Source organism: Astatotilapia calliptera, chromosome 2 (genome assembly GCF_900246225.1).
Source record: "Astatotilapia calliptera chromosome 2, fAstCal1.2, whole genome shotgun sequence".
Classification (NCBI taxonomy): Eukaryota; Metazoa; Chordata; class Actinopteri; order Cichliformes; family Cichlidae; genus Astatotilapia; species Astatotilapia calliptera.
In genome coordinates, this window is record NC_039303.1 from 32,254,962 (window position 1) to 32,273,026 (window position 18,065).

General features: G+C 40.5%; 1 protein-coding gene across 1 annotated transcript; it reads left to right on the plus strand.

Moving 5' to 3' along the window:
• The first annotated feature begins 574 nt into the window (after positions 1-574).
• Positions 575-14,795, plus strand: LOC113006823 (MORC family CW-type zinc finger protein 3). Its single transcript, XM_026143019.1, has 17 exons — positions 575-744; positions 880-952; positions 1,966-2,098; positions 2,336-2,556; positions 2,850-2,997; positions 3,821-3,974; positions 4,542-4,670; positions 5,269-5,388; positions 5,483-5,586; positions 5,802-5,930; positions 7,838-7,954; positions 9,820-9,897; positions 11,184-11,220; positions 11,323-11,651; positions 11,931-12,435; positions 13,293-13,456; positions 13,827-14,795. The coding sequence occupies exons 1-17, from the start codon at positions 643-645 to the stop codon at positions 13,981-13,983; spliced, it is 2,700 nt and encodes an 899-aa protein (XP_025998804.1). The 5' UTR covers positions 575-642; the 3' UTR covers positions 13,984-14,795.
• The last annotated feature ends 3,270 nt before the right edge of the window (positions 14,796-18,065 follow it).

An 18,065-nucleotide genomic window follows, 5' to 3' on the forward strand; every position in this document is an offset into this window, starting at 1 on the left:
TTTAAGGTTCCATGTGCTCTTCTTCATACCTTTGTTGTAACAAGTGATTATTTGGATTGTCTGGATTGTGCCTTCCTGTCAGCACGGCCACTCTCCTCTGGCATCAACAAGACACTTGAACCGCTGTGAGTAGCAGAGAATTGCTGAACACAGATTTTTTTTCCCCTTTTCAGACCATTCAGTAAACGTTCAGTAAAGAGAAAGTTGTATGGGAAATTCTCAGTACAACCTCAGATATTCAGACCAGCCCATATGGCACCAAGCCACATTCAAAGTCACTTATATCACGTCTCTTCCCTATTTTGATGCCAGATTTGAACCTTCAGCATGTCAGATCTCTTTTAATGATAGTTAAGGAGGTGTGCCTAACACAACGGCCATTTACTGTAAGCATTTAGCTGATTCTGCAACTGAATTATTATAATTTTTGAATGAAAAAAAACCAGCCCAGTTTCAAACACGCGTTATAACAAAGTAACAATAAATCAACTTGGTAATAAATGCAAGAACTTGGTAAAACGTCATATTAACATAAGATCTGCAGAAAGAAATACCTCAGCTGTGTCTCTTTCAGACTGCTCGAAGCGCGACTTCGGCTGACTTCCTTTGACACAGGCCCCGAGGACGCGCCCACTGCTCTGTATGGCTACGTACCTGCGCACGGAGAGCTCACACGACGAGAAGCAAAATATTCAGACGAAAAACATGGCGAGGTTAAGTGAGCATGGGATTCGCCTGAGTTCTGTAAGTATTTCAGATATTTGCTGTAGAGGATTCGCATTTGTTTCGACACTTTAGAAAACGTTCGCTACAGCGGCTCACAAAAAAGAGCAAGTGAAAGTTTAACTTGTTTTTTTAAATTCTTTTTTTCATTTCCAGATGAGTCCTTCCTTCCTGAACAGCAACTCCACGAGTCATACCTGGCCTTTCAGCGCTGTGGCAGAATTAATAGGTAGGCAATAAGAAATTTCAGGCATAATACAGAAACGCTGCACAGTCCCCTGCACCTGTTGCTGCAGCTTTTCGTGGTTTCTTTCGCACCGCTCTTCCGCTGTCGCGCACAAAGTTGGCGTGTTGAGCAGACATTTGTGTTGGTGCAAAAATGGACCGAACGGACTTCCTCTTTCACGAGTTTGCGCTCACACGCCTAAAGACGTGTGCTGGCAGCTGCAGACGCTGTGTTGTGGTAATAATCCCTTCGTAAAGTAAGGATAGAGGAGCTCGTTCCTTTAACGCTCTGCAGTTTGAAATCATAGTGCTGAGATATTAGTAACTGCTCAACTGCAGTGAGGTTTTCTGCAGTGTCGGTACTCTTACTTCTCGTGAGCATTAACAGAATCAGTTTGGATTATTTTTGACAAAATACATATAAGACTTATTGGTAAATATGCAGCAGTAGCTTATTTGCGCCTTTATGTGACATAAATGGTTCGTGTCTGGGCTGTCAACATTGCCATTCCTCCACTCTGTGCGCTCTCATTGGTTCAGACGTGCTGACCGTCTGTTGGCTGCTGAGGCTTTTTTAAAAACCGGAACAGCGAAGGGAGTGCGCTGTAGAAATGCATTCGCACCACTGTCCCACGTGAAAGTACAGGCTAAACTTTAGAAACAACAAAGGGAGCCACGTGCTTCTTGGAATAAGCTCGCAGTGATTCGCAATAACCCTGCAGAAAGTCCCAAACTCCGTATGTTCGATGTTTGTTGATCATGGTGTGACGCAATTAGTGGCTGTGCCCCACATTGAAGTATAGATTACAGCACATAGCAGTAGCATCCAGAGATCAGCAGTGGAGTTGTAGATCTAATGATTTGTTCCTGCAGCATGAGTCTCCTCATCTATAATGTGCAGTATCACTTTGACTATGCCTGCAGGAAGTTCACGTTGTAAAGAAATATAAGGAACTAGCCATCCCATGTGCTTCTCTTGTTTTTCTTATTTCCAATTTTCTGCCTGTCGTCTTCTAGACAATGCCTCAGACCCCGGTGTGTCCGCTAAACAGTTCTGGATAGATGTAGTTCATGAAACGGATCACCTCTGTCTGTCTTTCATCGATAATGGCAGCGGCATGACCCCCAACAAACTGCACAAGATGCTCAGGTGAGACACGTGTGAAGTTCACACACAAGGAAAAAAAGAAACATAGAAAGACACAGTAGTGCTGCATACCGATTGTGTTCCTCTTTTCTGCATTTAACCCACAGACACACACGCGCAGTTTCCAACTGTGGCCTCACATGTGCCGCTTTGTGTCACATTCACACATTAGGCTAGTTTTGTCTTCTCAGCTTGCTTCTCAGTGTTCGATAATTAACAATTGCTCGCTTTTGTGTCCAGCTTTGGTTTTACAGAGAAGGGCTCGGGTAGGGCCAGTCAGCAGGCCATCGGGGTTTACGGGAACGGCTTTAAGTCGGGCTCCATGCGCTTGGGGCGTGACGCGCTCATCTTCACCAAGAACGGCGGCTGTCAGACTGTGGGGATGCTGTCGCAGACCTACCTGGAAAGCATTAAAGCCCAGGCTGTCATCGTCCCCATTGTCCCTTTCAACCAGCAAACCAATATCCTTCACAAAGGGACTGGGAAATATTAGGATACAATATTAGGTTTACTTTGTGAATTTGCTGATGCGTAGACGTTCTACATCAGTATGACTTCCTGATTTTTTTAGTGTGAGAACTGATGAGATCATTTGAATGGCACAGGGTGTGTGGGTGGGGGCGGTGGGCAAGGGGTGACATGAATTAAAATAGGCAGGCCAAGTTTAAGGCAGATAACAGGAAACAAATATATTATGTATATGTGTTTATTACCATACATGCTCCCTTATGTTCTGACCTTAATTCGGTGTTACAGTTATTAGTTGTGACCGAGGATTCACAGGCCAGTCTGACGGCCGTCCTCGACCACTCGATCGTCAAATCCCTGGAGCAGATACATTCACATTTTGACTCAATTCCCTCCAAAAAAGGCACCAAGATATTAATCTGGAACATCCGCAGGTCAGAATCACATGTTCGTGTTACATTAAAGTTGAAACATGATAAGATAAGAGTGTTCCACACGACAAACATCTCCCTTCCACCACTAGCAGTTTGACGAAGCCAAATGTGTGAAATCTGTAATCTTGTTAGATAACTGTCATGATGTCAGTCATTTTGTCGAACTCTGTACAACAAAGCAGATTAGCGCAGACCTTATTACACTGTTTCTTTAGTGTCAGTCAAGTCAAAACATCTCGGTTAGAGTTTCCAAGTTGGCGTGTTGTGACCATTGGTTGAAAATACCACATGACACTGAGGAGTGTGCAAGCACAGTCAGTATCAGAGGGAGGCAAGTGGGTACAAAAACACATATGTAGTATTTGTATAAGCATGGTTCTAGGCAAATCTATGCAAAGTGACCCACATTCAAATGGAGAACAGAGAACCAACTAAATTGAAGTTTTGAATTTTCTCTTTTCCTTCTTCAACTAAATTTCTTAGAGAGAAATGGTCGACTGAAGTCAGGTTCTTGTAAAGTGGTAAAAAGAACCAGGTCAGGTTTCTCATACCTCCTATTTCACTTCCTCTTCATGCTGGAGAGAGAGATGATCACCACAATGAGTATAACCATCCAGCATTTCAAGTATTGCCCTGTGATTCAAATCCTAGTAATTAGACACAGGAGGTAAAGCCATACAGTGACTTTGTGTTGCAAATCGTTCCCAATTAATGAAATGTCTTGCAAAGCCATCTGCGGAGCTTTCTAGACAGCCATTACAGCGTGTGCAGTGAAACACAATTACATGTTCTAACAGCTGCTTTCTTTCGTGCTATCCCGAAGAGCTAAAGACGGTAAGATGGAGCTCGACTTTGAGACCGATCCGAATGACATTCGTTTGCCTGAGATTCAGATCGAAGAGTTGAAGAAGGGGCTGAAGAATAGCGGATCCTTGAGAACTGAGCAGAACATCCCAGACATGCATTACAGTCTCAGGGTGAGTGGGTAAAAAAACACTTTACCATCTGTTATTATGTTAGAGCCTCTGTGGTCCATAATATTAATATTTGTCAGGGCTTGGGGACCTGTTCAGGAGGATTTTAGTGTTAAAGGTTGTGATCAGGGTTAGAGAAAAATTCAGGGTGTAGTGGTTGTGGTTTACGTGTGGGTTTAGCCATACAAGTGCTGTGTGTGTTGGGGGCTGGGTGTAAGAGTGTCTTCCACTTTTTGGCAGACACTGAGTACCTCCACACTACTGTAGACAAACTGTCAACCTTGTGGTTTTGTAGTAACACTGCCCCAGTTTCATTAAAAAAATGTTTTTTTTTGCAGGTTTTAAATGATAATTCGCAAATTCTAAGAATTTACTTTTTGTTTGTAAATCATCTTTTTTTCATGTTTCAAGATTAAAAAATAAACCCGCTGGTGAAAAATGTGCGTTCACGAGTGGATTTCAACCGACAAAAGAGTATTTCATATTTAGAGTTTTCAGTTTTAAGCCTCGCTTATTTTCTTTCTTTTTTTTCCACCTTGTCCGTTTTATTTGCTTGCATGTTTATCACAGGCCTACCTCAGTATCCTGTATCTGAAGCCGAAAACACAGATCATACTGAGGGGGAAGAAGATTCAGGCCAAACTGGTAGCGAAGAGGCTGATACACATTGAGCATGACGTCTACAAACCCCACTTCAGTGTATCCTTACGCTATGTGTGTGTGTAACAGCCAAATTCAAGTGTAAACAGGAAGTGGGATTCGTGTGACTGTTGGAGATGAAGCATCTGTGTTACTTTACTGGGGTCTGGTAAAAAAGTTTAAAAAAACACACACACACACACTTTTGGTGCTTAACAGATGTTCATGAAGGGAAAATCCAAACAAGCTTCACAGTGCCAGTTCATGCGGTCTCATATCTAGTTATTATTTTTTTTTTAATCTTTTCATGTCTTCTAGAGAACTGAGATTTTGAAACTGGGGTTTTGTGTTATCGTGCCAGGGATCGGTTCAGCGCCCACAAAACCGAATTTTTAATCTGAACTTTATCTGTTTGCCTATCTAATATATGAATGCATGCAACAAACCAGACCTCAGGGGTAGGATAAGAGTTATGAAAATTCTGAATTATACTCTACTATAATTAATAATAAGGTCATTAATAATAATTGCATGAACAATGTTACATTTTTTCCATGTTTTTCTGTTAAAACAATTACATTAGTAACATCCCTTTAATTATATGAAAATTGCATCATTATTCTAAACTTTGTCAGTTTTCTTAACTGGTTTTTGTCAGAAAGACAAAGTGAAGGTGACCTTTGGACTTAACCCAAAAAACAAGGATCACTATGGGATTATGATGTACCACAAGAATCGTCTCATTAAGGCGTATGAGAAAGTGGGCTGCCAGCTAAAGGTAAAGTAAAATAATGTTGTGTGTTACAAATACTGTGAGGCTACCCTGGGTACCTGCCTCTGCTTAATAAATGTCACTCTTAAATTTCCTTCAGACTTCGGGCCTAAGAGCGGGCATTGGCGTCATCGGCGTCATTGAGTGCAATTTTCTGAAACCTGCTCATAACAAGCAAGACTTTGAGTACACCAAAGAGTACAGGTAACAAACAGTAATAAATCAGATAGTTGCTTTTTTTGTTTGATTGTTTTGTTTGTGAATATGAGCTGTTGAGTTGGAATAAATAGTTTCATCCTGTATGTACAAAGTTAAGAGCGAAGGCGGTAATTTGATCATGTAATCTTCAGTTAATTTCTTTTTCTGTCATTGTCTTATTTTAAACACATTTACAGTTGTTTCCTCTTTTTACTCCCAAGACTGACCCTCGGAGCTTTGGGCCTAAAACTCAACGACTACTGGAAGGAGGTGACAGAGAAGAAGGCCAGAGAGCGAGAGTTTCAGGCTCTAGACAAAAATGAGAAGGAGGTCCAGGAGGATGTCGATGAGTAAGTGTTAACTGTTTTGTTTTTTTTACACAGATGAAGTCAGGGCCAGATTTTGAAAAACAGTGAGGTCAGACAGTGGAAATAGTTGCTGTTAAATTTGCTGCATTATTAGAATGTTAATACTTTATTGTAAGTTATGTGTGATGCTTTCATATTACAAATTATAAACAAATAATACATTGCATAAACATTATATGTTGAGGCTCTGAATACAGGTTTACAGTATGAAAGCTGATAATTAAGCTATGGTTATTTGTCATTTTACCAAGCTATAAATATATAGGAAAAAATGCTTGTTTATAACACTGTTACAAGCTGACATTATTGTAGACTAATAATAATTTCTAAAGTTGTCATTACAAAGTTTTATAGGCCTATTAATGTGGAGTCTGTTGGCTAACTAAGGTGTTTTATACTCAGTGATGTTGCCATTATGAGGGGTGAGGCCTCAGTGTTCTCTTGCATGTCCGTCATTGCTTTGTATCATCAGGTGGTATTCATTGTTGCTGTTCTCACACAAAGGCTGCTGCAGCTGTACAGAGATCAATTGAAGTGGTCATTATGCAATAGGCTGGCTGTGCCCTTGGGCCATTTCTAACATACAGCATAAGTCTTTTTTTAAAATTCAGCTTTAAATTTTATTTCTAGTTCTAAAAAACAAAACTGCGTGGTGTTGTAGTGGTTAACCCTGTCGCCCAATGACAAGAAAGTTCCTGGTTTGAACCCTGTGTGGAGTTTTCATGTTCCTCATGTGCTCGTGTGAGTGCCCTCTGGCTACTTCCTCTGACAAACCAAAGATAGCATGTTAGGCTAACTGGTGACTTGAAACAGGCCATGGACGTGAGACGTGAAGGCTTGAAGTGTATGGAATAACGTACTGTATGGTGTGTTTTGACTTGTAGTCTAGAGCACTTGGAGTCAGTAAGACTAGAAAAGCCAGTCCATCACTGGTAAAACGAGTATAGACCCAGACCTGATATAGCTGTAGTGCAAACAGTGAACACTCATCCAGTTCATCTGGCTCTAAATACGTGCCGAGTATTAAGTGCAGTTCAAACAGAAAGTCTAAATGTAGAACTCAGAAAGGTAGGAAAGGTAAATAAAGGTTGGGTGACAAGTATAAATAAGTAGGGTGGAGCAGACAGCTAGAGGAATAAAAAAGTAACGGATGCCAAAAAGCTAGACACATGGTAAATAGTACTATCAAAGGAGGAAATAATAAAAAAAACCTCAATAAACCCTTACACTGCGTTCAGTGGCGCCCAATATTATTAGTGCACTGCTTTTCTATACAGGTGGTTTACAAACATGTCACTGCTGATAATCTAACACTCCTCACTCACCCATCAAATAAGATCAGTGTACTTCAAAGCCCCTCTGTTCCACATCGCCGCACACTGTTTTGAGGAAACGTGCTGTTCAACTCGGAAGGGTTTCCCACAGTTTTCAGGTTTTTTCATGACCAAAATGTGGAGTGTTAATAACATATCCTCATTCCAAAGTTCAGTTCAGCGGCAGGCCAGTGCATGTTAGAACTTGGCTATTTATCAAAGTCATAATATCATATCTATATTAAACCAGAGGAGTGAGACTCAGGCTCTGGGGTAAAATTACAGAGACAAGGAACATAAAAATATCATCTATATGATCCGTTAAGCCAAAAGTTTATTTATAGATAGATAGATAGATAGATAGATAGATAGATAGATAGATAGATAGATAGATAGATAGATAGATAGATAGATAGATAGATAGATAGATAGATAGATAGATAGATAGATAGATAGATAGATAGATAGATCTTGAAGAGATCTGTTGTGTGCACAAGTCTAGACTTACTGAGATAAAAATAGTTAAGTATATCTTTATTGCCAACTTTATCTTACTGACAGCTGTTGTATTTACAGGGGTCCCATGTGGTTACAGTGTGAAGAGTGTCTCAAGTGGCGAAGCATCCCTGACGGCTTTTACAGAATTGCTCCTGAGAGCTGGACCTGCAGCCAGAACCCAAATTCACGTTACAGGTGGGTATTTCATATTATTTCTCGTGATTTTAACTGCACCACTGACTTGAGTAAGAAGCACAATTACATAATGAATGCAAAAGCTGAATCATGTTCAACAACACTGTTTTCAGGAGCAACATTACACTGCTGGAAAACCTAATTATTTGTGTCAGGCAGCATTTATCAGTCTATTCTTCTTTCGGCTGCTCCATTGCTGGGCCGCCACAGCAGCATCAGCTTCCACATAACCCTAACTCCTAACATCCTCCTCTGTCACGCTAACACACATATATATATATATATATATATATATATATATGGTAAATGGCCTGTATTTATATAGCGCCTTTCTAGTCCCTAAGGACCCCAAAGCGCTTTACATATCCAGTCATCCACCCATTCACACACACATTCACACACTGGTGATGGCAAGCTACATTGCAGCCACAGCCACCCTGGGGCGCACTGACAGAGGCGAGGCTGCCGGACACTGGCGCCACCGGGCCCTCTGACCACCACCAGTAGGCAACGGGTGAAGTGTCTTGCCCAAGGACACAACGACCGAGACTGTCCAAGCCGGGGCTCGAACCGGCAACCTTCCGATTACAAGGCGAACTCCTAACTCTTGAGCCACGATATATATATATATATATATATATATATATATGTTTGTTTGCTCTCAATTTTGACAGCCCTATTAAAGATTAATATCAGTCTGTACATGTTCCAGATAGCTTTTCTTCAAATTCTTTAATTCTCACTCGCTTTTGCAACTTTGTACTTTTGTGTTACTCGCAGCAACAACTCCACCTCATTATTAGTCTATTTAAAAAACTCGGTAAAGCCGGAAAGTAAATAAACGGCAGACAGAAATGAGGCAGGCCAATCGTCTCGCATTTCACGCATGCACATGCGGCCGTTTTCGGTCATTTCAATGTGGACACACAACTCTCTGAAAACGATAGTGTGGACGCGGAAAACGCTGTTTTGAAATTTATCCAGGCTAATGTGGACGTAGACTAACTTTGTCTCTCCAAGCTGCTCATCTTGAGCTGATATATTCATTTCTAATTTGGCCCATTCTGATCATTTACAATGCTCGCTCTAGATGCTATTCTTCTGTCTCGAATCACCTCTGGCATTTGTTTTCAGTCACTCCACCCTGGCTGCACTCTCTTCTTCCCCTCGCTTGTGTGTGTTCGCCTTTCCACTTGTCTCCCTCTCATTCACACACATTTTGTCGCTTCTGCTGGCTTTCATTCCCCCTCCCTCAGAGCATACCTCCACCATTCCAGGCTCGCTTCCACCTGCTCTCACTTCACATCACAATGCCACCAATGAACACCATTCTAGAGACAAAATTGAAAGCTGAACCTCAGCTCTTCCTCTGATATACTCGTCATTTTATCAAGTGAAGCTAATCAGCTACCAGGTAACTTAACAAGCATGTTCTAATCTTGCTAAAATTAAGACTTCAAATTTTAGTATTATCTTAATGAAGTCAGAGCACAGAGTGGAGACACTGAATTTTAGCAGGCAGGCAGACCTATATTTTTTCTCTTGAGCTATTCTGTGGACTAGAGGTCAAGATATTTTAGCCTCTTCAGCATCAGTAGTCACCATTTCCTTTTTTTTAGTCTGTCTTTAATCGTTTAACTCTGCATGGTCATATTTTAGCGTTAATTGATCGAGCACGAGCCCTTTCTGAGCCCTGCGTGTCCTTTGCATTCATTTTCTCCCTTGTTTACTTTTTATTTCACTGCTTTTCTTAAAAAAGACAGATATTTCTAATGGCTTGTATGATGCAAAACGTCATTTTCAATTTTCGCCAAAGCCACTGCTGACTGAATTGAAAGTAAGCACAAGTCTCTTTGTCTTTACAGAAGCTGCTCGTCACCAGAGGAAACAGAAGAACACGAGGAGCTGTTAACACCGAGCTATCAGAAAAGCCACAAGAAACTGTAAATTCCCATTTCTTTACCCCTCTGAAACTTTGACTGTATGTGAAAATTCGTACATGGACGGATATATCGCACTGCAGCTCTTTCTGCATGCCTGCTTGCTCTTGTGGGTTCACATGCCGTTTTGTGGTTTCATGCACTTATTTCCGGCGGTTGTCCATGTGACTCTAAGCGTGTCTGAGAAAAGTTTACTTATGGTATCCTCTAACTGATAAGAATCAATTAGCTCTTTAAAATATGGTTCTATGTTGCTCATCAGTACACAAAACGCTTTAGGTCTGTTATTTAGACACTTAAGCAGACGTCAGCAGAAAGGGTCACATCTAATTTGCTTAAATTTGGCAACTTTTGACAGAAATCTGTTAAATACAAATGTACTAAGATAAACCACAAGGTTATAAACCGCTCACTGACAGCAGTTAGTGAGTGATGCACAGACTAAAGTGACTGTGGTCTGCCCATAGACTGTATGTAAAAGATGGATGTGACTTGAACCTGAAATCTTCCTAATGGATGACAGGGGCGACTACTTATGTAACAAAAAGAAACCTGATGGTCTGTGACAAAAACAACCCTACTGCTTAGTTCCTTAATGAATTTAGTAAACACTTTCCCGATGACTTGCTTGTTGCAGCATAATTTTTGTTTTATAACTAAATAACTGAGAAATATTCTGTTGAACTTACACCAAGAAACTCTGATTGTTTTACAGCCCTGGGTATTTGTGTGGCATTTACTTATAGCATTACTCTGGAAAGTTAACATGGTTTTTTTTCGGTGCACGGTTACTCAAACTTCCTCCCACAGTCCAAAGATATTCTTTGCTAAGTTGATTCTAAATTGGCTGTAGGTGTGAATGGTTGTTCGGGTCTCTGCGTTAGCCCTGCAGACTGACAACCAGTCGAGGGTATACCCCAGCGTTACCAGATACTGATGGTTTCCAGCCCAAAGCCTATTTAAAACCACCACTATGCACACAAAGCTGCCCAAGATATTGTTTTACGTTTAGTTTTAATCACCGTTGCACGGCATCGTATTCAGAAAATCCAGTGCCCGCAGGAGTCACACAAATAATCCTTAAATCAACAAATAACAGCGAAGTCTTACAGACAACTTGATTCATCATGTCTGATTAGGGCTCAGATTTACTAAGCAGAATAACTTGTGTGCGCAATCCCCGAATAGCCTTCATAGGTTCAGTTAGTTAGTTAGCTCCAGCAGAGACAATTATATTTACTGACGATAAACCAGAGCATAACGTGATTATCCGTGTTTTTATCTTGCAGAGAGTACTCCAGAGGCACAAAGCGAAAATCATTAGAGGTATGTAAATTTGTTTTTTTCTTATCTTTGTTGTGTTTTTCTCACCAACAGTAAAGGTCCCGTACTGTATCTCACAGGTGCGTTCTGCTGTTTTCATTGCAGGTGTCTGAGGTAGAGGAACAAGTGTCTAAACATCAAATAGTCTTACGGAGTTCATCTAAGCCCACCAAAGTGGAAAACGCAGATGAACTCACAGATCTAAATGACACTTTCGCGAATGACGATGCGGAGTCACAGTCGGACACGGACACGCAAACGCAGGAGGAGGCCGCTGGAAGAGACACGGTCACTAAAAAGAAGAATGAAATTGCAAAAGGAGCGTCGCCCAAGGAAAATGAGATAAGTGACAAGAGGCTTCAGGATGAAGAGAGCGACAAAACGGAAAACGCAGACATGGAGACAGAAGAGGAGGAGCACTTAGAAACTTTAAGGTGGGGAAAGATTGAATAAAATAAAAAAGAGAATCTAATTCCAGTCTAATCCAAGTGTATTGATGCAAACTTGTGCTTTAGATAATGGTTGGATATAGTGTAGTAGTTAATTTATATATATATATATATCTGTGTGTGTGTGTGTGTGTGTGTGTGTGTGTGTGTGTGTGTGTGTGTGTGTGTGTGTGTGTGTGTGTGTGTGTGTGTGTGTAGATAGATATATCAGTGTTTAATACCTTGTATTAACCGATTAACCCTCCTTTTTTGTAACCCCAAAAGGATGTCAGATTCAATATTGTGCGTTGTTAAAAAGAAGCGGTACCTTTGGAAGCTTCACCAGTCCGATTCAGCAGTTACGGATAAGGAGTTGCATTCTGGGAAACAAAGTGATATAGTCAAGACATTATCCCCAGAAAAAAACAAAAAGGACGCCAGCAGCCGGGTAGAGAACTCAGACACAAACCCACCGCAAACCCACACCGGCAACACGTGGCAGCACTCACTCCCCTCCACACAGACTGTGAAAGTGCCCCCGCTGAGCCGAACAGAAGGGCAGCAGAGCAGGGTGCTGCCCACGGAAGGGCTTAACCGGGAGGCTAAAATGCAGAGGCTGGTTGGGTTGGAGAAAGAGGCTGAGAAGCTCCGCAGCCTTCTAGGTCTGGAAATCACAAAGACAACTCAAGGAACGATGACAAATGATGACTGCGACGAAAAAAGTCCAACGCAGACGCTGGAGAAACCATCGGGACGCAAAGAGGTCGGCTGTCAGACGGACATGGCTGAGGTCAGAAACCATTTAGAACCATTTTTGCCTTTTTAGTTTATTTAAATGTTGGTTAGACTAAAGTTTAATGTAGTCACATTTATCCTATCATGATTTTCTTTTGATTCTCATCATTCCTTCTTGTAATGAGCCTCTTTTGATATTTACTTTAGTAGTTATTAAACACTTGAAGGACATGTAATAATAATTCTTTCTGGTTAAAGTGGCCTGTATACATTGATTTAAAGCATATATTTTCAACAATATAGAGTTTCTAGGTGATATCTTTTCACACCCCACTGCTTTATTTAATCATTAGCAGTTATTAAACTCTGGCTCTCTCTCTTCCATAGTTTCCTTTTGTCCCGTCTCTCTCTCTCGTCTCCCTTTTCTTTCCTCTCACTACCATCCGGTCACAGCGGATAGCTTCCTGAGGCTGATTCTGCAGGAGCTTTCTTCCTGTTAAAGGGGAGTTTTGCCCTTGGCACTGTCGCCAAGCCCTTGCTCATAGAGCATCGTATGATGACGTCATTTTTTCTGATGTTGTAGGGTCTTTTTACCTTACAATATTAAGCACCTTGAAGTGACTTCTTTGTGATTGGAGCTTTAAATTAAAAAAAAGTGAAATTTGATTTGACTTGCAGAGCTGAATTTAGCTACTAAAATATATTAATCTAAGGTAATCCCAAGTATAAGGTTTGATCATCTTAATAAGTAGTTGAGTGTTTTGTAATCATACGAACAAATCAAGCACAAAATAGTGAATTATTAAGAAGAATGATAAATACTGCAGTGTAATGTGATTTATTTTAAACCTGTTAAATCTGATTTAAATGAAATCTAAATGAAAACTTTGATTATCTCCTGCTGTCTATCAGTGCTCTACTTCATCCTCTGGCCTGATTCAGGCTGCAGAACTTCACGGGTTAAAAGCTGTGAGTGAGTCCAACAACCAGCCTGAACTGAGCAGAGCCAGGAAGGAAAAGACTGACAGCCAGACGAGAACAAGACTCAGTGACACTGAGGCCCGTGAAGACAACAGGTGAGTGCGTTATACAGACATCCACATGCAGCTGTGTAGACAGGGATCCCAAGCTATATATTGATATTGTTCTAATTTGAATGCCTAATGCTTAATTTATATTTATCTTCATCTGCACAAAGTACGTGTAGATAAATCGATCGAGTATCAGTCAAGACTGTGATTTATTTCACATCAACTTGATAGGTTTTAACAGGTTTTAACAAAATGATAAAGGAACACCTCGTAAACATCTCACTTGTAGCCTTTTACACCTATTCATACACGATACAAAAGCTCAGTTCTCCCAGAAAAAATTTTCTTGGAACAAGAAGTGAAATGTGAGCTGTTTGGGTTTCTTGCTGTAGTGACAAATCTGTTGTACGCTCAGGTCTGTGCAAGAGAATCTGCATGACATCCGCCACAACGTGGTAGTGCTTCTCACGGCACTCCTGCCCCAGCTGGACCTGGCCGGCATCAGCCTGGACACCAATGATGTAGACAACATCCTGCAGCAGATCATAGAGGTCAACTCCCTGAAGCTATGATCAGCAGTCCAGCAGAAGTCAATTATTATTCGTTGTGTTACACATACTTACACAGTTGTGTTTGGATCAATTAAACTATTTGTTACTTCAGTATACAATATGCATACGTTAATAATTCTCTTTCTGTTGATTTGGAGAGTAATGTCATTCCCATGTTTTTCATATTCCTGGTGCTGCATGTGGATTACGTGTATAATAATGAAGATTATAAAACCTGGTAATATTTGTGTTCCGTGTGGTAATCAGTTTGCAGTGTTAAAATAAAAGACATGTATCGAATTACTTTACCTCAGTGTCTTTCAATTTACAAAATTACAGTTCAGGTGTATAAAAAAATTGCCCTGCACTGATTACAAGCTGCGAGTGCCAAGAGTTCTTGTTAAGCAAGAGGCTGGGAAAAAGAGACAGGAGAAATGCTAAGTACTAGTTTGCAAATCGTTTTTATAAAGAGAGTTAAGAGGAATAAAAGTTGTAACTTAAATTCTTGTAGCTAACCGTCAGGGTCAAGTCACCAAGTCTGACTACTCGTACTTGTGAAGCTGTCTTGTACATATGGCAAACGGTTGTCACATCATTTTGAATACTTGTGCAGTATAATCTTTAAGAAACATGAGCATGTTGGTCATGATGTCAGTTAGAAAATATGAGGGGTTTTTTGTCTCAGTTCATCCATTAATTTTTTTAACTGTTGCTTTTCATTGTTCTGCTGCTTTTGTTGTTCTTTTTTAATTAGCTATTTAAGATGCTGTACACACTCGGTTGCTGTTTTCTAAACAGGATTTGTTATGTTTGCATTAAAATATTGAAACCAGTTATTGCTCACTGCATCTCTGTTTTTACAGTTTTTTCTGATTGCTTAAGCACATTTTTTGTAACTATTGGCTAATTTATTGGCAATTCTGTAAAGTAACAATTTCAGTATTTTTACATCAATGGTATTGGTGTGTTTCTCATTGGCATATGGCAGTGCTACAAATCTTTGTGCGAAGTGACTGTACTAACCAATTCTCATTTCAAGATGTCCCTATGGTACTTGCTACAGTGTAGCGGCTCGAGTTAGGCTGGACCCGTTGGCCAGCTTCCCTCAGGGTCATTCCACGGTTGATTACATGGTCCACTATTGTAGCTCTGATGTCATCAGCAATTCTATTTCTTACTCTTCCTACCCTTCCTCTCCCCCCTCCTCGTCTTCCTCTTGCTCCTCCTTGTCCTTGTCGTCCTCTTCATCCTACTTCTTCACCTCCACGTCCTCTTCCTCGGCCTCCTCTACTTCTCACTCTTTCTGCTCCCTCCATTGTACTCCGCACACACAGCTTACCTGTATTATAGTGCTTAGGCTGATTGCAAAGTGAACTAATTATCTAAAAAAGGTTTTCACATGTGAAAGTGTGCCAGACAGTTGGAAAATTAGTGTTAATGATAGCCATACATGTGTATACTTTTGCTAGGAGTGTGTTGGAAATTTGGTAATTGAGTGTTGTGCAGTGAATTGTGCCTACAGTTTTGCAAAGTGTGTGTTACAAAATTGCAAACTGAGTGCAAAGCAGCTTTTAGTTTTGCAAACTCAGTGAGTGGTTTTGCTATAAGTCTGAATAGTTTTAGAGATTGTGCTACAGGAATCACAGTTAGGGTTTAAGCATTCAGAAAAAACTGTAAGCAATCAGAAAAAACTGTAAAATGGGAAGGTTTTCAGTACTTATTCTTTTTGACCACAAGGTGACAGTAAAGCCTCTCAAAGACACCTTTGGAGAGGAAAGTGGAAAATTCTTTTCTTGGTTGGTTAAGTATCGACCATCCAGGGCATACAGTAATTGAATCTTTTAATATCTTGTATTGAAACTAAGTGGTATCTGTGCAGAGTGAATGGTATTATATTACACAATAGTTTCATACAGCATCAACAACCAACCAACACACCCTGGAAAATATTTCTTTTCTGTCTCTTTGACATTTTTGTAAACACTACACAGTGCATGAAGAACGTATGAAGGGATATATTGGTGAAAGGTGTGTAGTGATAATTTCTTGTAGAGGCACAGTTTCATAATGCAGGTATTCATTTATTTCTATTGTTTGGCTATTAAACATTGGAAACCCATTAAGGCACGTTAATAGCAAAACTCTTCTTGCTTCTGTTTTTTTCTTTCTTTTTATAAAGTTGTAAATGCAGGCGGTCCATTGGTGAATGCTATTTTCAAATAGTCAAGTATACACTTACCAACCTCTTCATTAGGTAAACCTGTTCAACTGCTCATTAAATATTGACAAATTCCATGGCAACAGCTCAATGCTTTTAGGCACAAAGACATGAGGAAGACAACCTGCTGAAGTTTTAAGGGATCATCAGATGGGGAAGAAAGGTTAGCTAAGTGCCGTTGTGACGGTTGTTGGAGTATTTTATAAACTGCTGATCTAGTGGGTTTTTTTGCACAAACATCTGTGGGGAGTATAGGGAATGATCTGGAAAAGAGATGACAAGTATTGATGACCATGCCCATTCCAATTTCAGATGGCTTCTTCCAACAAGTTAACACACCATCTAACATTGCTCAAACTGGTTTCTTGAATATGACTGTGTACTCAAGTGGCCTCCACAGTCACCAGATCTGAGTCCAATAGAGTTCCTTTGGGATGTGGCGCAATGGCAGATTCACATCATGGATGTGGAACCACACATCTGCAGCCACCGTGTGATGCTATTATGTCAATTTGGACCAAAATCTCTGAAGAATTTTTCTAGTACCTTGATGAATCTATGTTGTGAAGAATTAAGGCTGTGTTGAAGGCAAAAATGGTTCAACCCAATACTTGCAAGGTATGTTAAAAGCATTGCTATTCCAATTCCACTCCACTTACCTGTTATTCATCAATATTTGCTCTTTATAAATAAGCTAAATAACAGCCTGTGCTCTTTGAGACTGAGAGGGTACCAACTGAGACAGAAGCCCTTCCTTCAAAATCAACACCTTCAAGTTCAACTGAAATTTGCAGCTGCCTACATGGAAAAGTTAAAACACCTTCTGGAGAAAATTCTTTAGTTAGACGAAACAAAGATTGAGCTGTTGGGCTACAATGACAAGCGGTCTGTTTGGAAGAGTAAAGGTGATGCATTCAAACCTGACAGCACTGTCTGAGCTGTCGAGCATGGTGGTGGTAGCATCATGCTCTGAGGCCGTTCTGCTGCCAGTGGCAGTGGTGCATTGCACAGTGGATGAAACAATGAAGCGGGAGCCATAACTCAAATAAAAATCTAGATATCTTGAACACAACTGGGTATTTCAACAGGACAGTGTTCCCAAACATAAATCAAAGCTGGTTTTGGAATGGATAAAGCAGGCTAACATTAGACTTTTGGAATGCACTTCCTAAAGCCCTGAGCTCAACTCTGCCAAAGATTTGCAGACTATGCTTAAATTCAGGAAAGCAATGAGTTGGCATGAATTCTGCCGAAATGAGTGTTCAAATATCCAGCCAGAATTATGCCAAAAACTTCCAAAAGCATCAGTTAATGTGCGACTTACACTTTTAACCAAATGTCAGAGGCGGTGTGTGTCCGTCTGTGTACTTTCGACACTGTGTGGATTAGGAAAAATCCCCCAAAAAGTCAAACTTGTGCACCCGATTCTTGTGATTAACGAATCTGCAGTACAATCGTTCCAACCTTAAAGAAAACAAACAAAAAACTGTTTAAAGAAATCACGAAAAGCCCCAAAATACAATTGATGTCCATTATGAGTATATATGAACGTTTGTAAAACTGGGATATTTGGCTTGTGTTTCATAATTATTTATCAATAATGTTTCCAACATGGAAAACTGTTGCTGAATGTACGAGTGAGTGTGTGTATGAATAAAGCTCCTTAATTATAAGTATTTAAGAATGTGTGACTCGGGGTAACTTTCTGACTCTGGGCGCCACATGGTGTAGCAAAGTTAGATAAATCTCTTTCCTGGAACACTGTCATGTAATGTTACCACAGCAGAGCGCGCAATCTCACTCACACACTCCCCAGCCACCACAGATCCCCCGCGTGCTTGAACCTCTCAGTGACTTGGCCCCTCTCCGCCCTCCTCCCTTTAAA